The sequence below is a fragment of the Tenrec ecaudatus genome, chromosome 2 (genome assembly GCF_050624435.1).
Source record: "Tenrec ecaudatus isolate mTenEca1 chromosome 2, mTenEca1.hap1, whole genome shotgun sequence".
Lineage (NCBI taxonomy): Eukaryota > Metazoa > Chordata > Mammalia > Afrosoricida > Tenrecidae > Tenrec > Tenrec ecaudatus.
The window spans coordinates 212,729,943-212,751,206 of record NC_134531.1 but is presented as its reverse complement, the minus strand read 5'-3'; the positions used below and the strand labels follow the sequence as shown (position 1 = coordinate 212,751,206).

Sequence of the window (21,264 nt, the reverse complement as noted above, 5' to 3'; positions counted from 1 at the left end):
GTTGATCATAGCAACCCTATAGGACAGGGTAGAACTGCCTCTGTAGGCTCTAAACCATTACAAGAATTCAGAGCCTCATCTTTCTCTTTTGGAGTGGTTGGTGGTTTTGAACTGCTGAGCTTGCAGTTAGTAGCCCAACACATAACCCATTAAATGCCAGCAAGGCTCCTGGTGTGAGTCAGAACTGCCTCGATGGCAGTGAATTTGGTGTGATTTGCATTTTATTGATGACCTCACACCACCTCCAGGTGCTGTCCAAGGTATTAGAGACAAAGCCATGTGTCTACTCTCACATGGGAACCAGGTGCTGTATTCATGTGGAGCGGCCATCTAAGGTCCAAGGCGCAAGGGACTTAGGAAGATGGAACAATATACCACTTCAGGGGGGGGCAATATTTTTCACCAACTTCATAAAATGATAAGATACACAACTTGGACTCTCCAGCAACCGTTGCTGTGGAACACGGCACTGATGGATGCGTCTAGAGTTGTAACTCTGCAGAACTAGGCTGAAGCTGTGCCCCCCTGCTGCCCAACCCTCCCAGCCTGGGCTCAGCCTGGTGAGCCTCTTTTATCCCCCCGGTGAGAGGACCCTCTCAGACACAGAGGCCAGTGAATGCCTTAGGGGAGTTAAACACCAATAGCGGTGGGGTCCTGGGCTCTGACTCCGTATGGATACAGAATGTTGTTTTGGGAGGCTGCTGTGTTGTCAGGTTTACTGGGGGCTTAGAAGATGGGAGACGTGTTGACTCCCACACAGTTCTGGAAGCAGAGATCAGGGAGTCGGTGAGCTGCTTCCTTCTGAGGCTTTGAGGGAGCATCTCTTGGCTGCCTCTCTCCTGGCTTCTGGTAGCTCCCGTGATGCTTGGCTTACTGCTCTGCCGTCGCACAGACATCTTCTCTGGCGTGTCTCTTTGTGTCTTCTCATTTCCTCAGGCCAGCACTCAGCTGGGGTTCAGACCAACCCCCTCCACTCCATCCCCCGCCCCGACTCTAGTAAGACCTCATGTTAATGAACCGATGGCATGTCCAAGGGGTCTATTTGGAAACAAGGTCACAGTCACAAGTACAGGCATTAGGACTTCAACCTGTCTTCCTAGGGGTGTGGAATGGAACCCAAAACAGGAAGGGAAGGGGAAATGGGAGTCAGGACCCATGGGATCTCCTCTAGTCACTTGACCTCTCAACCCTTCTTTGTAAAGCGGGATTCGTGTCTTTCATATGTGCTGCCAAGTCTACTGCTGGCAGCTCCCCAAACAGCCCTGGGATTTGAGAATATGTGTGCATCTTGAATGTTCCTTTAGGGGCCCGGACTGCCTCCAGGACAGGGTGTGTAACTAAACCCAAGGAGGTAGCAGTGTTGGAAATTCCCAGGATAAAGGGAGTGGCAGGATGTGCTGCTGGCGTGGAGGAGTGGAGCCAAGTGTCCAGAAGAAACCTGCCTCCCGAGGATTTGAGTTTTCACTCCATGCAGGGCGGCTCACTTGCAACTGATAGGACAGGTGGGGAAAGGTTTCTTTACCTGCAGTGTGACGACTTGCACAAGGGGACTGAGGGCCCTGGCGAGAAGCCAACCTGCCAATGTCATTCCAGCGTCATCACCCAGAAAATGAGCTTGGCCCCTGTTTGCTGCTCTAAGAGCAGAGCCAAGGGAAGCGGTTAGTATGGCGTGGATAACCGACCTGCTCCTGGCTCGGTGGCTGCCTCGCTTGTTTGGGATGCATTCTACCCCAAGCTCTGTGTCCTCCAGGGAGGACCAAGGTGATGGGCAGCTTCGCTAAGCCACGACTTGGCCTTCGATTCCCCTGCACATTCTCTTCCACAGACACAGCCGTGCAGAGGGTGGTTGTAGTGGATGTGTAGGCAGTGAGAAGCAACACCTTGTGTGAAATACTGCAGTCTGTCTGCATGTTGGCTTAAAGTCTTCTGCTTTGCATTCTTTCCCTTTGCAAAAGTCCTGTCTTTAGAAAAGACCAATCAGGAAAGACCAAGAAACACGTGCTGGGTCAAGCGGAGGGCCGGTGAAAACAAAGGGGGCCGTCAGCAAGCTGGGTTGGCCCAGTAGCTTTAACAACAGGCTCTAGCGTGCCAACAGCCGTGAAGCTGGCACGGGACCCGGCTGCAGTTTCCTTCTGGCCAGCATAAGGTCACCACACACTGCAGCCAACTCCCCAGCCACCAGCAAGGACAGCAAACCTTTGCAAAGGAGCCACAATGGGCAGAAGTGGGGGAGGAGGGGCGGTGAACGGTTGCGTTCATCATGCACTGTGGGGGCTGGCCGTGGAATGTCATTCCAAGGGAAGGGGCATGGAACATCCGCTCAGAAAGTTCCTGGACCCCTGGGGCGACTCTGCGAGAAACAATGGTCTTGTGTGAGCTTTGCCTGTGGCTAGTTTCGAGCAGTGTCCTGTTGTGTAGACATGGAACGTCAGCCTGAAGAGTGGCGGGTGGCAGGGACTCCGCAGGCTGTGGGGCGGTGTAGCCTCCCCACACATCCTCCTGCCTGGTGGCGATCGACCATTGCCGGCCAGGTGCTGTCCTGACTGGTGGTGCATGGAGCCAGAGAGGGTGTTCCGATTGGGGAAGTTATAGGTTTTAATGTCCCTCCCTTCCCACCCCCCAATTGTCCTAAGCTTGTAGATAGCAAAACACCTGCCATGTCCACAACCCTCACACCCATAGCTCAGTGACCGTATGTGCAGCCATTGACCATTCCTGAATTTCCCATCACCCATCACAGACACGCAGGGCCCCCGGAGCCGATGACTTCCAACAGCGAAGAAACAGTATTTCTCACTCTTGGAGAATTCATTTCGAGCTTTCTGCAGGGTGGGGTAATTGATGGCTTACTTAACAGCCACATTCTCTGCTCTCCTGGAAAGGCAAAAAAACCCAAAAACCATCTTCCTGGTATACCTCACATGAGAATTATGTCTCCTCTTCACATTTGGTTCACTGCCACTCCTCCGGAAAACCAAAATCACACAAACAAAAAGCCCCTTGCTACCATGTTGATCCTGCCGTACAGTGACTCTGTGTGTACCAGAAGAGCGCACCATCGGGTTTTCCAGGGGTAACTTTTCAGACCCAGGTCACCAGGCCTTTCCTGCACAGTGCCTCTGGGTGGACTTGAATGACTCAACATTGGGCTAGCAGCTAAGCCAGTGAACTGTTTATACCACCAGGATTCCTCTTTCCCTCCCCCCCAGGATGCATTTAAACTCCACAGGTGACAGCAGTGAGCTGCAGGGCTGTGTGCGGGTCAGAAGTCAGCTCTGGGTCAGCTCTGGCTCCATCGCTGCCCCTTAGGACAAGGCATCGGTGTGTGAGGGGCTGACATGTTAGTGCTCTTTGGTGCGCCATCCCAGTGAAGGGGAAGGTCCCAGCTTGGCTCTTTTCACACTGACCAGACATATGTTTTTAATCAGTGTGCTGTGGAGTGACTCAGACTTGAGGCAGCCTCCCGCGTGTCAGAGCAGAGTTGTGTGCCAGAGGACTTCCTGTGGCTGGATCGCCAGGCCTTTCTTCTGAGGCACCTCTATGTGGCCTCGAATTTCCTACCTTTCGCTTAGCAGCTGTGCGGGCTAATCACTTGCACTACCCAGAGACACCCTCAGGCTGATCTCTTGTTCTGACTTGAACCCTAAGCTGACTACAGAGGATGTGCCTCATGGAAGCAAGCCCCAATGGGGGGCTCAGAAGCAGAGAGAGGGCCCATCGAAGGAACAGGAGAGCGTGATGAGCCAGAGCAAGTGCTGGCTTCTGACAGTAGAGATAAGCAGGGAACCTGGAAACCTGCTTCCTAACCCAGTCCAGAGATCCTCGCTCACAGGCCCTCTGACCGCAGTACATTAGAAGAAAATTGTAGTCCCCAAAATAAAGATAAATGCACATGTATTCTTCCACAATGGAATACTTACTATGGGAGGGCTTGGAAACTGCGTGGGAAAATTCTCTTCCTGTTTCACTCCATATTTGCCTATCATTTTGAAGCCCCCATTCATAGCTCAAATTCTCATTATTATTCCCTGTCGTGGACTAATGTTCCCAGATTTTTTCTATGGTCCTTAGGGAAGGGGAAGAGAACTCACAGTGGACCAGATCTGAGTCCTGTTCTGGGTGGACATCTTTCTTTTCTTAAATCATTTCATTGGGGGCTCATAGAGCTCTTATCACAATCCATTGTGTTGAGCACATTTGTACATTTGTTGCCAGCATCATTCTCAAAATATTTGCTTTCTACCTGAGCCCTTGGTCTCAGCTCATTTCCCCCTCCCTCCTCCACCCTCCCTCATGAACCCTTGATAATTTATAAATTATTATTTTTCATACCTTACACTGACCAATGTCTCCTTTCACCCACATTTCTGTTGTCAGTCCCACAGGGAGGGGGTTATATGTAGACCATTGCGATCGGTTTCCTCTGCGTTCCCCCACCTTCCTCTTCCCCTCCAGGTATGGTTACTCTCAATATTGGTCCTGAGGGGTTTATCTGTCCTAGATTCCCTGTGTTTCCAGCTCTAATCTGTACCCATGTACATGCTCTGGTCTAGCTGGATTTGTAAGGTAGAATTGGGGTCATTATAGCGGTGGGAGGAAGCATTAAAGAACTAGAGGAACATTGTATGTTTCATCGGTGCTATGCTGCCCCCTGACTGGCTTGTCTCCTCCCTGCGACCCTTCTGTAAGGGGATGGGGTAGACATCTTACAGGCACTCACTCACCCTTACGATGGGGACTCCAGGTGGTCCCAGTTCCTGAGCTGGGTTCTGAACAGCAGGCTGGAGCTTGAAGTCCTCCCAGCATTGCCTAAATAACAACTCACCATGGCCTGAGAGTTTGATTCTTTTTTTTTTAATCATTTTATTGGGGACTCATACAACTCTTATCACAGAGTTTGATTCTTACACAGTGATCACACAAATAAAACAGAGTTTAGCTCATAGTGCATTATCTAAAATTGCTGCTCTATTTCTTTGTTTGGCCCCGTTTGTCCACACGTAACACACAAAGTTACGTGAGATCCCCTTAGACGTGAACCAACAGTCAAACAGGAAATGACCGTGGGAAAGCAGGGAAGAAATGAACAAGCGATACAGCATGAACTCTCCATAGTACAAATGGGGCGGTGCGTGGAAATTCCCCACCAACACTTACAATGTAAGGGCACGATGGGCTGAGCAGACGAGGGGGCAGACCCCAAGGATCCCGGGGTCGGCGCATCTGAGCCTTCAACAGAGATTCCTGGAGCCGGTGTGCTGAGCCCGAGGGAGACGGGGAGGGACGGGTGCACGCACCAGCATTGAGATGGGGGGCAGGGAGGAGGCAGGCTAAAGGTCAGCCAATAAGAGGGCCTCCAGGGGATCAAAGAGTGGACAGCATGCTTAGTGAAAAGCCCACGCCCCCCAAAGTTTTGTTTTTTTTAATTGGGTTAATGGTAATTTCTTCCGACAACTATGGGAGATTATGGGAAAGGCGGCTTGAGGGAGTCCAGCAAATGACCATTGGGTCTGACTACTGAACGAGGAGTTTCTAGGGTGCAGACTTCTCGCAGGGAGTGGGCTAGGCCTGGGGCGTTGCTGGGTGGAATAAACTAGTAACAGCTGCTGAGTTGTCAGAGGGGGGGGGCGGGGGGGGGGGAGAAGCCCTGGTGATGCGGTGGGCTGCGGACCGCAGGACCTCAAGAGCCGCAGTTCAAAGCCACCAGCTGTTTCGAGGGAGAAAGAAGAAGCTTTCGACTCCTGTCAACAGTTATAGTCTTGGAAACCCACAGAGGCAGGTCTCCCCGGTCCTCCAGGGTCTCTGTGAGATGGAATTGGCTTGATGGCAGTGAGTGTAGTGGTTGGTTGGGTGCTTTCGGGGAAGCCTTGGACTGCTATCTGTAAGACCAGTGATCCAGAGCCACCAGCCACTCCCCCGAAGAAAGAGGAGACTGCCCATTCCTGCAAAGATTTAGAGCCTGGGAAACTCGATAATAGTTAATTCTGTGAGTCAGGATTGACCATATGGTAGTGGATTTGGTTTAATAAATAAAAGGTTAGTGGGTCAAATCCACCAAGAGACTCATTGGAACAAAGCCCTCGTGATCTCCTTCCCCCAAAGCAGCCACTGAAGTCTAGAGAGTAAGTAGCTCTACCCAGACACCCCTGGGGTCACTATGCATCAGCATGGACTTGATGTCAGCCAGAGTGCCTGGGTGGCCTGAGCACTGGAGCAGGCTTGGTAAGGGTGTCTTGGGAACCAGGACAGCCTGGGACTGCTGCCCACAATTCTGGCTGGCAGGCTCCTTCGGCCCTCTGTGCATTGGGGTGGATGGCAGGCAGGCTCCAGACAAGGTGGGAAGGAGTCGGGATTTTTCTGCAGTACTCTAGGGAAAATGAAGAGTTAGCCTAGAGCTGCCTGATTTAAGTAGGAAGCAGCATAGCGCTTACGCATAGGGACTGGTGAGTGAAAGGGAGACAGGGTCTATCGTGCGACAATAGGAGGAAAATCCATTTTGGAAGTTTCAACAAAGGGACGGGGGCAAGCAGCATGAGTGCACTGAGCTGTAGATGGACTTCCCGCAAGGGTAAAGTCAACACAGGGCAACGCTAGGGCGCGGTGACGGGGATGGCAAGGAATATTGCAGGGGAAGCAGGTTGAAGAGCAAAACGGACGTGCTTATAGAATGAATAGCTGAGTTAGGAACCAAAGCAGCACGTAAGATAATACAAAACCAAATGACTCTTCTCCGGGGGAGGCGCAGAGTAAAGTCAATGAATACAGAGGAAAATCCTGAAGAAATCCAAATGGCAGGGTGTTAGGCCGGGTTCTCTAGAGAAACAGGACCAGACATTTATGATTATAAATATGTAAAAGGATAAGTTTGTGTCATGAGAAGGAATGTAACAGCAAATTACTGCACGCAGCAGTGCAGAGAGCTCAGTCCAACTCGCTCTCGCGGGACAGGCACTATGCTGAAGGTCCTTCCAGCTCACCTTGTCACTAGCCCAAGGCCAAGGAGCAGACAGTAGGAAGATGAAGTGGTGACGTGTACCAGAACGCAGCACAGCGCAGCAGGTCTCGGTGGAGCCTCACGATGTAGTGATGCAAAGTGCGGTGTCCGGAGTGGTGGCAAGGTGAAAGTCGGCCTGCAGGCAGCAGACTCAGCAAGGTGGGGCGGCACTGCGGTGTGGAACTGCATGCCACAGTGGTGTGGTCCACCGCGGTCCACAGGTTGACTTGGGCCGCAGGCAGCACAGCACGTGTTGAGGTAAGGCAGCTCAATCAGACAGTGCACTGCCCTGACCACCAGGGAGTGGGGCGGGGCTGGGCGGGGCAGCGCTGGCCTTCAGCCATGTATCTTGGTCACACCTCCGAGGGAGTTCATCAAGCTGCCACCTGATTGACAGGCTAAACTCTACCATGTTTTCTTATGGGTGCCATGTGGGCTCAAAAAACCTTACTCTCACAGGCAGTATTAAAGTAAAACCTGCAAAAGCCAAAACTTGTGTAAGGTAGAAAGCTGTCAGAGAAGGGAAACTCAACCCTTCTCTAGTCTGGTGAGCAGCAAATCGCCTTGAGCACTGAGGCGCACCTGACCCATGCAGCGTATTTCAGGCATTTCTTACGGATACGAGAGGTGGCCAGTGAATCAGGGAGAATTGACGCCTGGTTGGGGAAGATGACTGGAGGAACTGTGCCTGCCAGAAGAACAGCTCTGTCTCAGAGGACGTACAGCCAGAAGGACCTTTAGATGCAAGGATGGTGAGACTTAATGTTACGTTTTGTGGACACACTAGCAAGCTAGTCCAGTTCCTGGAAAAAGACACCATCCTTGGTAAATAGTTCACGAAGGCCTGTGAACAGGAGGAAGTCTCCCAAGGAGATGGATTGACTTAGTGGCTGCAACTCTGGGCTCAAACATAAGAACAATTGTGAGGTGACACAGTAGCGGGCAGCGTTTCAGAGCCAACTCAAAGGCATCCAGAGAGTGAGCAAAGGACAAATGGTAAGACAGAAAACTGTGTGGCCCGGGAAAAGTAGGCCATCGTGGAATGCCGGCTATTGCCGGGTTCACCGTACTAGGTATGGAAGACCGAGGTGACAGTGGAAGAACTATACAAAGAACTGGACACACAGGGGAAACGTATCCAGAGATAAAGTACTAGGACATTTGCCTGAGAATTGAAAATTTTTTTAAAAGCCCAAGAAAAAAAACCCAAATCTTTAGATGGAAATGTCCACCCCATTTTCTAGGAAAATTTAATCAGAGAAACCAAGAGTAATAAGAGGAAACGCCAAAAAGTTCCAGGAAGAATGGAGCTAAAAGTGGCATCTTCCAACAGACTTTGAAGTCCCTCCTCCATGTATGCTAAGCAGGTCTGTTGGGACAGAAGTATAGAACTTTATAGCTAAGGAAAGTCTTCTTCAGAATCCACGCGGAAAAGAAACTCCCTGTCAGAGACTGAGGCAAGTCTGGGTTTTCTCGATGACATGCAGTTCCAGAAGGCATAGAAGAAAGATCTATAAGGTATTCAGGGGAAAAGACATAGCCCAAATACTTTATACTCAGGCAAATAGCATTGTGATGTAAAGGCCAGAGAGACGAGTCATTCTAAAACATGCGCGCACTGGGGCCGTGGCATCTGTACTGGGGTGGAGGACCAGGCAAAGCCGGGCCCTCTTTGCACACACCGAAGACTCTCCGGGCTGAAGGACTGGTGAGAGGTGGTGAGGAAGTTCCTTGTAGGCCAGTGACTAAACAGCTGTGGGGATTAGTCTAAATCTCAAGGACAGGAAAACAATAATTGGAAGATTGGGTAGGACAGAGAGTCTCACCTGCCTCAGGAACCTTAATGGAAGGGTGATGCACCAGATGTGAAATGATCAGTACAAAGAAGGGCAGGGGTGGTTGAGTGGTAGAATTCATGCTTTTCATGCAGGAGACCTGGACTGGAGGCCCAGGTTTGGAGTCAAGTCACGGCATCTCACGCCCAGCCAACAGCTGTCTGTCCGTGGAGGCTTGGGAGCGGCCGTGGTGTGAACAGGTTTCTGCGAAGCCTCCAGTCTGACAGAGTAGGCTTCTGAGTTTTCACCGCCGATGAACACCCTGGGGGCCACAATGGTCCATTCCACAACCGATCCCCGAGATGGTGCTGGTGGGGACACAGATTTGTTCCCGTGTGGGTGGGTGGGGCGGGAGGGAGTTGCCTTGTGTTCTGCGTCGGTAGGATGGCAGTTAACACCAGACACGAGGGAGGGGTTTAAATTACCAGGCCAAAAGTCTAGCCTTAACAAGGGGCATTTTAGAAGGTATCCCAAACCCAAACCCAACCCATTGCCAACCAGTCAGTTTCTAGTCTTAGGGTCCCTGCAGGGCAGAGTAGGACCACCACTTAGGGTTCCAAGCCTGTCCACCTTTGCTGGAGGCTGGCCAACTCCTCTGTCTTTCTCGGAGCAGCTGGTGGGGTTGAAGTGAGGTTAGCTGCCAGGTGCTTCACCTTTGCACCTCCAGGGCTCCTTAGGCTTAAAAAAAAAAGACTCCTAAATGTGTAACGGAGTTTAGATTCTTTCAGAGCTCTTCGGCAGGCACTGATCACAGCTCCGTGTGCACCTGAAGCAACACGGTCACACACACACCCCCATGCAAGCGTCTTAGGAATGTGCTATTGTTTCCATATCAGGTCTTTAACTGCTGCTTCCCCCACCCCCACCCCCATCAGTGTAAGTTTTTTCCAACTGGTAAACTGTTCTTGGTGCTTCATCTTTAAAACTGTATCCACGAGCCTCACCCTGTTCAGATAACCTGACAGTGTCCTCCTCTCTCTTTAAATCCTTCACAAACAGCTACAGATCCTCGTGGACACCGGGAGCAGTAACTTCGCGGTGGCGGGCGCGCCACATTCCTACATCTACTCATACTTCGACTCCGAGAGGTCAGTGATGGGCGGGTATGGGAGCCACGAGAATTGGCCTCCTGCAATACTGCCGTATGGCCGCTTTGTTTGAAGGCTGGATGGTGTAGTGGGAGTGGGGTGGGGGGAGTAATGGCTTGTCTCTGAGTGTATATGAGATATGTGTGGTGTGTGTAGGTATGTGATTGTGCTTGTGTGGTGTGTGAGATGTGGTGCCAGTGAGTAGTAGGATAGGTGTGTTGTGTGAGTGAGAGGGTGTGTGCATATGGGTGGTATGTACATATGTGTTGTTTGTGAGGATATGTGTAGTGTGTGTGTGTGTGTGTAGTGTGTCAGATGTAGTGTGAGTTTGTATATTTATGTTGTGTGTGTATGTATGTGTGCTTATGTGGGGTGTGTGAGATGTGTGAGTTTGTATATGTATGTGGTGTGTGTGTGTGTATGTGTATAATGTGGTATCTGACTCTGTGGGATGTATAAGATATGTGTGTTTGAGATGTGCGTGTCTGTGTGATATGTATGTGGATTTTTGTTTCTTGGATATGATACGGTGTACAGATCTGTGAGTGTAGCGTGCGTTATGATATGTACATAGATGTCTATGTTTATATTCACCCCAAGGTAATTCAGAGCAGAGCATTCCTAATAGCCTTGAGGAATGTACAGGAGAGTCACTGTACAAACTTCAAGCCGCATACAGCTCACAGCAAGCGAAGAGCTGCAAGGAGCAAGTAACCGTGTGACGCTTGCCACCGCCCACTAGTCCGCTGTCCCTGCAAAGTGCACCTGATGCTGCACAAAGCTGCTCACCCCGCAGGTTGGCATGCCAGCCCACCCTGGGGCTCCTCAGAAGGCAGCCTGGCTGGCCGAATTCGGAAGGGAGCAGCTGCTGAAAATCCCGTGGGCACGGGAAAGAGTGCCCGAGTTAAAAGACAATAGAGGCTTACAGAGGACAAAGAACAGCCCGCAGAAATGATCCTCCTCTCACCTGCGTCAGAATACACCGGGAGACAGCCGGTGACTGGGGGCCAGTCCTGATCTGGACGGGGACCAAGCAGAGGGAAGGCAGAAAGGATGGAATGAGCGTGTGAGTGTGAGAGTGTGGTGGGCAGGCCATGAGGCCGGTCCTCCAGCTGGAGCGGTGCCTGGATGAACCCCTTTGCATTGCCCTCTGGAGTTCAGTGGGAAGGCCCCTGGTGCTGCAAGGCCTAAGCACTTGGCTGCTAGCAGCCAGGCTGCCAGGTGGAGCCCATGCCCCGCTCTGCAGGAGAAAAGACCAGACGGCTTGGCCCAGTGAAGAGGGTCGGCTGGGAAGCCATGGGGCAGTTCTACTCTGTTCCAGAGGGTCACCATCAGTCAAAATCCACTGTTCCCTACACTTCCATAGGAAGGTGAGGTGTGGTTCTTGGATATTGTTTCTGTGCAGGTGATGTTTCTGGTCGAGAGAAAGCCATGGCTCAGGTGTAGAGGGGAATCCTTCTGGGCCCCAAAGTCACTTCTTTGTGGGCATCTGTCGCTGTTTTTTTGCTGCTCACACCCCACCCATAGACTGTGACCCTGAAATGAACACGTGCAAGTCAACACAAGAAGCCAACAGGCCAGGCGGACGTCTCAGCGTCCTAAACCCTTCAGAATCAAATGCACCATCTGATCCCCCTGCTATGAACCCTTCCCCTGTCTTTGCTATCTCACTCACTCTCCTCACTCACCTTCCTTAGTGCCAGGGAATAAATCGCAGCTGGCAGCAGTGGGCAACTCCAGCAGCCAGGAGGGTTCTGGACATGTCGGGCTAGTCTTGTAACGCAGGTGGCCTGCTGCAGCAGCCGCCCTCTACCTGCTATGAAGTCACATACATTTTTGGTGACACACGCGGGTGTGGCTAACACTGTGTACACGGCAGCTTCTTGGTGAGTTGGGGCGGTGGCCACTGGGGCACCAAGGAGATAGGTTGGAACCTCCCCTGAAGGGTTCTCTAGCCCAGTTTACAACTGTGGGGTTAGGGAAAGTGCCATCACTGATTGATATTCCAGAACCAAACCCCTGACCTGTGACTGCTCTGTGGCCAGGGTGTCTATAACCATAGCTCTGCGTGTAACCACTTTGTCCCTTGGTACTTCAGGAGGAATCCCTAGGGGACACCAATGGTTTAAGTGTTTGACAGCTAACTTGGAGATTGGTGGTTCAAACTCACCCAGGGTGCCTTGGAAGACAGTGAGAGGTGTTCGGTTTGGGGGTGTCACGGAGGAGAGAGGGCATGGTTTATGATGCTCTCACTGCCTGTTTGTGGTTTCCCATTCCGAATGCTGGCTTATCCCAATCCTCTAATCCCAAAACCTATTTCTCAACTGGGATTGGTACATCATGGAACAACGTGGAGTTGGCCCAAACTTCTTGTTGAGATCACAAGAGGCTGATGGACTGGCCTGAGTACAAACTTCTAAGTCAGCAGTTCTCCAGCCTGCAGTCTGAATTCAGACCCCTATCTTCCAATGAGAAAGGAGTGCTATGTAATGAATGGCCTGAACTGAAATATGAAGGGGCTATAACTTTTTTTTACAATCCTTTTATTGGGGGCTCATACAACTCTTATCACAATCCATACATACATCAATTGTGTAAAGCACATTGGTACATTCATTGTCCTCATCATTCTCAAAATATTTGCTCTCCATGTAAGCCCCTGGCATCAGCTCCTCATTTTCCCCTCTCTCCCTGCTGTCCCCTCCCTCATGAACTCTTGATAATTTATAAATTTTTGGCATATCTTACCCTGTCCAACATCCCCTTCATCCACTTTTCTGTTGTCCGTCCCCCAGGGAGGAGGTCACATGTAGATCCTTGTAATCCATTCCCCCTTTCCAACCCACCCTCCCTCTACACTACCAGTATCACCACTCACACCACTGGTCCTGAAGGGATCATCTGCCCTGGATTCCCTGTGTTTCTGGTTCCTATCTGTACCAGTGTCCATCCTCTGGTCTAGCCAGACTTGCAAGGGAGAATTGGGATCATGATAGTGTGGGGGGAGGAAGCATTTAGGAACTAGAGGAAAGTTGTAATTTTCATCATTGCTATATCGCACCTGACTGGCTCATCTCCTCCCCTAGACCCCTCCGCAAGGGGATCTCCAGTGGCCGACAAATGGGCTTTGGGTCTCTACTCCCCAATCCCCCTCTCATTCACTATGGTAAGATTTTTTGTTCTGATGATGCCTGATCCCTTCAACACCTCGTGATCACACAGGCTGGTGTGCTTCTTCCATGTGGACTTTGTTGCTTCTGAACTAGATGGCTGCTTGTTTATCTTCAAGCTTTTAAGACCCCAGATGCTATCTCTTTTGATAGCCGGGCACCATCAGCTTTCTTCGCCACATTTGCTTATGCACCCTCTTTGTCTTCAGTGATCACATCATGGAGGTGAGCACACAATGTTATGATTGTTTGTTCTTTGATGCCTGATAACTGATCCCTTTGGAAGGTGCTGTAACTTAACCTACACATGTCATTCTAAAAGGCCCCCTTTGAGGAGCCTGGATGGGGTAAGCAGTTGGTCATCAGTTGCTAACATGCAGGTTGGCAGTTCGAACTCACTGAGCAGCTCCACAGAAGAGATGTCTTGGGGAACTGCTTCTGTAAAGATGGCAGTCAAGGAAACCCAATGAAGCAGTTCTACTAAAACATGGGGTTTTCAGGAGTCACAGGGGACTGACTCGGTGACAGCTAACAACAACACCCCTTTTCAAAGAAAGCTTGTCTAGTGCAGTCACCAGGAACCCTACGGGTGCAGTAACCACAAAGTCTTCCGCTGGTCAGGCGGATAAGGCTGAAAAAAATTACAGTCTCAGAAAGTCTAGGGCCAACATGAACTGGAACCTACTCAATAGCAGTAGTGTTTGGGGGCATGCAGTCCCGAGCATATTTAGAATTTCCTGATGTTATCAGTAACCAGGTGCCAGGAATCCAACTCACCTCAGTTCATGGCAATCCCATGTGGGTCCGATTAGCACTGAACTGATTTGGGGATTAGTAGGTCTCCAGGCCTTTCTTCTGAGGTGCTCTGGGTAGACACGAACTACCAATCTTTTGGTGAACAAACACTTAACTGTTTGCTCCACCATCCAGGAACCCCTTTGCCGTAATGGGGGTGGGGGCGTGGAGAAGAAGATGAATATGCTGGCACGACATCCCTAGGAGCCCCGTGAAATAAGAGGATGCTCCCGACGGTGTGAGAGTCAACAGCTGCTGTGGCATCCACTCCGACTCCTGGTCACCCTCTGCGTGTCAGAGCAGCGCTGAGCTCCATAGCATCTTTCATGGCGGGTTTCAGGAAGAAGATCTCCAGACCTTTCTTCTGAGATACTTCTGGGTGGGTTCTAACCTCCAACCGTTTAGGTTGCAACTGAATGTATCAACCGTTCACAGCACCAGGGAATCTGTCCACATCACCCAGATTTTCCAAAACTCCCCTACAGCGCCGTACATGCCTCTGTGCTGAGCACCGCCCATCTTGGTTGCAAATCATTCCTGGTCCTGTGCTTCCACTCCAAGGTGCTGGTCAAAACCGCACCCTGAGGCAGTGTACCTGCATCTACCGAAGGGCACAGCGCGTAGAAGGAGAGCATGTAAACTTGGTGATTGATTACCTGCTGTGTGCAGTTTCCACTTCCCTGAGGACTCCTGGCTACACTGTGGTTAGAGCATGCACTGCTGACCAGCATTGTAGCCCACCAGCTGCTCCCTGGAAGGCAGGTGAGGCAGCCTCGAAGACGCATGGGGGAGTTCTACTTTCTCTCATAGGCTTGCTGGGCATCAATAATGGGGTTGGGTTTCTTAGTAGACAGCTACAAGGCACTGGTGTTTCCCTAGTAGAATTCTCACCTTCTATGCCTAAGATGTGGGTTAGATTCCAGGTTAATAAGCTTCAAGCACAGCCACCACCCACCAGTCAGTGGAGCCTTCCGGGTTGCTTTATGGGGATTAGCAGAGTTTCTGGATTCAAACTGAGTTGGAAGAAAGGTTTACCAGTTTGATTCCCCAAACCAGCCATCGAAAGCCCTATGACTCATAGCGATCTTACCTGCTACCCAGCATGGGGGTAGGTCAGGACCAGCAGGGGGTCATTCTTTTGTTTATAAAGTCACCATGAGCCAGGGGCTGACTTGTTGGCAGCTAACATCTCAGTCCAGGAGGTCTCTTTTCTCCTACCTTCTACTTTGTTCTCTGTTTGGTTTATATTGATTATTTTACCTGCTTACCTTTCCTGGCTCATTCGGGCCTTTAACCCATAGCTAGGCTTCTACTCAGGTGGCAGATGAGAGATATCTGTTTTCCAGACTGGACTTCTCTGGTTCCATTACTCCTGGGTTGAATATGCGCATCCATACTTCCTTTGAAAGCTAACCTTTCCTCCTATTAAATCCACATGAGAATTTAGAATCATACCCTCTAATAATTGACTTGATGGTAAGGAGAGTTTTGCATCTTATCTGAGCTATCTGAACACTCAGAGTTCAGATCTCCTTCTCAATTTTCTGGCAAGAGAGACAACAGAGAACCCTGGTGCTGTGGTAAGTTAATTTGTGGGGCTGCGAACCACGAGGTCAGGTCAGCCCTTTGAAACCCCCAGCTGTTCTGCAGAAGAAAGATAGGCTTTCTATTCCTATAAAGATCTATAATCCCAGGAACTCACATGGGGAAGTTCTGCCCTGTCTAATAGGGTGCTGTGAGTCAGAATTGACTGGATCATTGTGCATTTGGTTTGGAAGCAAGACTCCAGAACCTACGCATGTCTGTGGGAAACCCCAGACATCCCCTCAGTTGTCAGTTTTATTTACTTGGAACTTCTGTAGTTCAAGACTCAACTTGCCTTCCTAATTTGCAAACAGGGCTGATATGATTAAATACAAAGCCTCACCCATATTTTGGGTCTCTAGCTGGAATAGTAAAGAATCCTGGTGGTGCTGTGTGTTCGGCATTAGCTGGTTCAAATGCACCAGCTGCTCTCAGGGGAGAAAGATGATTTTTGGTCTCAGAAACCCTACACAAAGTTGCTCTGAGTTGGATTCAACTTGATGGCAGCAGATTTGGTTTCTGTTTTTCTTGTTAGCTTTCCTGTTCAAAAGAGTCATTCTTCCACAGGACTCCCAGGTGTCTGCTTAGCTGAATCAGATGGGAAGCATCACATTTCTGAGTTTCAGCCAAGTCTGGTCAGCTCAAAAGACTTAACAGATCAGTCTTAAAAGAAATATAGCCAGAATGCTCCACAGGAGTGAGGAACCTGTGATTCCAGCTTTCTCACTTCAGCCGTGCCACCAGGAAAGACCAATCTCTGAGAAGGGATACCACGTTTGGTAGAGGACCAGCTGAAACCACCAGCTATCACAACTGACTCAGACATACCTCAAAAATACTTATGGAGAAGGCTCAGGATTGGACAATATTTCATCCTGTTCCTCTATTCATTAAAGTCACTATGAGTTGGCACACCATGATTAGATGCCAACACATTCCAGCAACAGCATCCTTACTGCCGCGCCTGCTTTGTAGACTTTAACCAGCTTCCATGCGCTTTCCTCTGGGTCTTTCCTGATTCTCGTAGGGTTATACAATAGGACTTCCAAAAATTTGTGGGACTCTGACAGACGAGGCCTCACCTCAGCGGGGGTCAGTTTTTCAAGATTTGAAGAGGGAGAACACCATTCAGTTGTTGCCACACAATCTTGTGCTATGGTCACCCCAAGGAAACAGTCCTAGAGTGATAAGTGAACTACTGGAAATTCATGTCAAGATGGGGTAAGGGGGACATGTTTATCTCGGAGAAGGCAATTGCATTTCTGTTGGTAGGAAAATGGGGAGGAGCAATCTCCCATGGTGGGGTATGGGTGAACTCTCAGCCATACTTATAAAAAACTCGAGGAGAATAGACCTGGGAATATGTTCCTAATTTGAAAACTTGTGACCTAGTTTCTATCTAGACATTGGTGACCCAAACCATGTGCTATAGACTACTGGACTTTTAGACTGTTTTTGAGAGGCCCACAACATCCTTCATGGGCTACCCTAGCAGGATTTGATTTGGAAATCCCATGAACCAAATTATGCTTTACCTCAAACTCCCCTGTGGCCTTTGAAGGCGGAAACTCTCTGGTGTGAGAAGTAGCAGATGGCTGCAGTCCAAAGGGTACAGAACTGGTGGTTGTTAGACTTTGGTTCAGGTTTCTTGCTTTGAGTGTACCCAATGAATGGTAGGCCAGAGCTACCATATACATTAATGCCCTCCTTGCTTTATTATGACATGTATTAATCTGGTAGGTGCAGCCCTGTCATTGCAAATGAATATTTTTGAAAGTTTTGCCCTATCACCCACCTCTATTGTTTGTGTAAATAGTGTCCAGTCACTTAAGGGTTTATTTTATACAATTCAACATGTATATAATACAGTTTATAGCCGGCCCATATTTGTGTAACATCTTTTTTCACCAATGTTTTAAATTCTATACTGCTGGCTAGCTCATTGACGTTATCAATAGAATTATCTTATGCCCCAGAGATGATTGATAATGTTCTCTAACATATGTGACAATGATGTCTCTAAAGTGACCCAGAGTCATGTATAAACCCTAGTTATTTGTATGGGTTTGGGGCTTGCAAATTCTACCCCAAATTTAAGAACAGTAACTTCTTATGACATGTCCCTGCTGGATGCTCACCCTCATTGAGGAGATCACTGAAGATATAGGTGCTGTAGCAAAGTGTGGTGAAGAAACTAGATGGTGGCCAGCTATCAGAAGCAATCAAGTCTAGGGTCTTAAAGGCTTGACTTCAAACAGGCGGCCATTTAAGTGAGGCATCAACTAATTCCTCATGGAAGAAGTATGCCAGTCTATGTGACCCAAAGATTGTAAATAACAAAATCCAGATCCAAAGGGGCAGAATCATTTCGGAGCTTACGTTGTGAATACCTGGTTTGCAGAAGGCTATGGATGACAGTGGAATCCAAAATCCATTTTCAGTGTTCACACATGGATTAAGCATCCAGTGAATCCCCTCTGACCATGGTGAGGGAAGTGAGTAACCTAGTTATTGCACACAGAGCATTGTAAAGTCAGTTATGGCAGAAGTAGTTACGTTAACATGTAACACCTTATCATTTGGTCTCCTTTTGGACCCATTTTAAATTTGTTCTAGATTTTAACATTTTCTGCTTTCTTTTCAATTGTTTTCTCTTTTTCACTTTTGTTATTGTTAGATTTGGGAGAGGAGTACATTTTTCTGTATATTAAATCCAAGATAGGTAAATCTATAGACCCATTAAGTGGATTAATAGTTTCTGGAGGGTGTGCAGAGAAGGTTGAAGGGGAATGGGCAGCTACCAACAACCAGAGAAGAAAATGATCCAAAATGGATTGCGATGATAATTGTATAAATCTTAATGTGAATGAACTGTTGAATTGTATGATATGTGACATATATGCCAATAAAACTTTTTATAAGTTTATGATAAAATGAAAAGAGAGTGGAATTTTCCCACCAACTTTTTAAAGTCCCCTTGTAGTTAATACAGATTTAGTATTGGAAAGATGTGAACATTTTCTTCCTATGTAGATTCTCTGGCACGAATCTGTCTGGCGCTTTCGGCAAGCTTTCAGGTTGGCCGAAGGTATGCTTCCCATCATTGTGCTGCATGGGGACCAAGAGAGTGTCCTCACTTCCTTTCTCAGTGTTTGACAAAGGTTTCTTTGCTGAGCTGTAGCTCCCTGCCCTGTGATGTTTCAGTATTTGCTTGCCCCTCTGATCTCTCTTAGTTATAATAAGGTTTCTGGTTGGGTTTGTCAGCCTCTGATTCAAGTTCCCCAAGTCTTTGGTTATTCAGGTTTAATACTTCCTGAAACATTTCCCAGTAATTGGATATTTGGCTTGGGACCCTTTGACAAGCTGTCTTTGATTTATAGAATGAGACATCAGGTTGCCATTTGTCATTTGTGAGCTTGTCCCCATCAGAAGCCCTCCTTTCATAGTGATGAATGTTCTGATGAGTTATTATATAGCAAAAAAAAAGACCATGTAAATTTTTAAAATGTGCTTCTTTTATCACCAATAAAATTGCCTTCATCCAGTTGGCTTGATGAGAGATTAAATATAGTCATCCCTTGACCTCTGCTAGTCTGTTCAGGAAATTCAGTGGCTTTTCATTAAAATGTCTTCTCACTGTTGTCCTCCATCTGAGAGGAAGCCCATCCAGCTTCACCCTAAGTTGTACAAGGGAAAAATTTCTTTTTCTCATCTGACACTTGTAAGTGGGGTGAGGGAGTTGAATAAATGCCCAGTGACCTCATTGTAGAAAGCTGACCTGGATACTAGAGATCAAGTGTCTTACTTTTCCATGCCACGATGATAGCTATGTTTGCCTGATTAAATAATTTCCTCACCCGCATTTAGTTGGCCTAGAGGAGGGAGCTGGGGCAGAGAATGACACTCGCTCTATTGGAACTCCAGAACTTGTGCCATTTTTGAGGGTGTTGATGAACCACCAATTGGGCAAGTTGGTTGAACAGCCCCAAGGCCTTCAGTAGCCCCATCCTGTCTAGTCTAGGCCTTTCTAGAGCCATAGTAGAAGGGGAAGAGGGTTATTTAGTCATCTGAGCAACAACCTTGTAGGCAGATTCTAGGTCTTGAGATGTGCAGAAGTGCCCAGGGAAGCCTTCTGCTGAGCTCGTTGGGAGACCTCACATCCCTTGGTTGGGAGGTTTAGGAAAGCTTACCTAGGGATTCGATTCTTTGGATTTCTGCTCTGCTACCTTTTCATGCTCTCTGAAAACAATAGTGAGTTTATCTGCAGCTATTTTCTCCTGTTCCATTGATTTAACTTTTAAATCTTGTATTCCCTGAATACTCATCTCTGAGGAAGGAACATCTCCTGAATTGGGTTCAAAGTGTTTTTATTGCTGTGAGCAGGTTTTTTCCCAGCTGTCCACATCCCTGATTGATTGCTGCTTCTGAGAGCTGGGAATGGACATTGCAGATGCAAAGCCAATCTGGGATTCGCTCTCAATATATTTAATTAATGTGCAGAGCAATTGAGATCCAAAGCACTTTAGTGCCAAGAGGTATAGGATGTTAGAATATGATGGAAGAATGCATTTTATGAGATGAAAGTACTGAACAACACACTAACAATCCCCATTGCTGTTGGTGGCTGTGGGACAGAGTAGAATTGCCCCATAGGGTTTCCTTGGCCATAATCTTTATGGGATCAAAGTGACAGGGCTTTCCCTGGCAGATCCGCCGGGTGAGTTTGAGCAGTCAACCTTTCTGTCAGCAGAGGAGCACTTAACCTGCTGTGCTTGTCTTTATTTTATTATTTTTTTAACTCTTTGAGATTTATTTGCAAAGCCTGGGGAATACGAGTTTAAGATTACTTTATTACCGCCTTGTACACATTGTCTCTGACTGTTCTGTTCATTGGGAGAGCCCTTAGCCATGGTGGCCATTTAAATAAAAATGCATTCCGATGAAATACAATTTCAAAACTCAGTTTTCCGTCACACTTGAAATCAGATTCCAGTGCTCGATAGCCACAGGTGATTACCAGATTGCTCAGGGCAAGTGTAAGATAGTCTTTTGATCACAGAAAGTTCTGTTGGACAGCTCTGATGATGAATACACCTTTCCAAAGCCCGATTCTCAAGAACGCAGTTTAAACTGAAGCCTCCCACATCAGCCTTTATAAACAGGGACAGCTCACTGTTAGAATGAGGTAGGGTGGGATATGCAGAGAAGATAAGATCGATAGAAAATTTGAAATGAAATGTAGAATCAAAATTCTAATCTTAATAAAAACATAAATCGGTTAAAGTTTCTAATGACTGGTGATAGTCACAATGAAAGGAGCCAACAGATTAGTGGGTGATGTGAGATCAGTTGCCCTCAAGGTTATGCTAAACCACGGCCGCCCTGTGTGTGTGAGAATAGAGCTGTGCTTGGCGGGGGTGGGGGGGGCGGTTTGCAGCTGATTTATTTTTTTCAATGATTTGTTGCCAAGTCTTTCTTCCACGGCAGTGCTGCCTGGATTTGGTGGTAATCACTTCTTTTGTAAGAATTCATACCAAAATAGTCCCAAGGAATTAGAGATTGTAAAAGTCCCACAAATCCAGCTCTTGTAAGATGCTAGGCTGCTCCATTCCCCCTCCTCCCCGCCCCCTTGAGTACATCCCCTCTCAATCTCTGGGCCTGCCAACCACTGCAATGTCCCACAGAAGCCCACACCTTCAAAGAAATGTCTCACAGCGGTGGGTGCAGTTCAATCCAAAACCAGAAGGTCAGGCAGGGGTAAGCCGGATGCAGGGGCCAGGGGAAGCACACCATTCCTG

At 48.4% G+C, this 21,264-nt stretch overlaps 1 protein-coding gene across 2 annotated transcripts in view; it reads left to right on the top strand.

Moving 5' to 3' along the window:
* Positions 1 to 21,264, top strand: part of BACE2 (beta-secretase 2) — a 143,688-nt gene that overhangs the window by 64,215 nt on the left and 58,209 nt on the right. For both annotated transcript variants that reach the window (XM_075542275.1, XM_075542276.1), the window contains exon 2: positions 9,829 to 9,917. In XM_075542275.1, the coding sequence (XP_075398390.1) occupies positions 9,829 to 9,917 (89 nt within the window). The remainder of the gene's footprint in view (positions 1 to 9,828; positions 9,918 to 21,264) is intronic.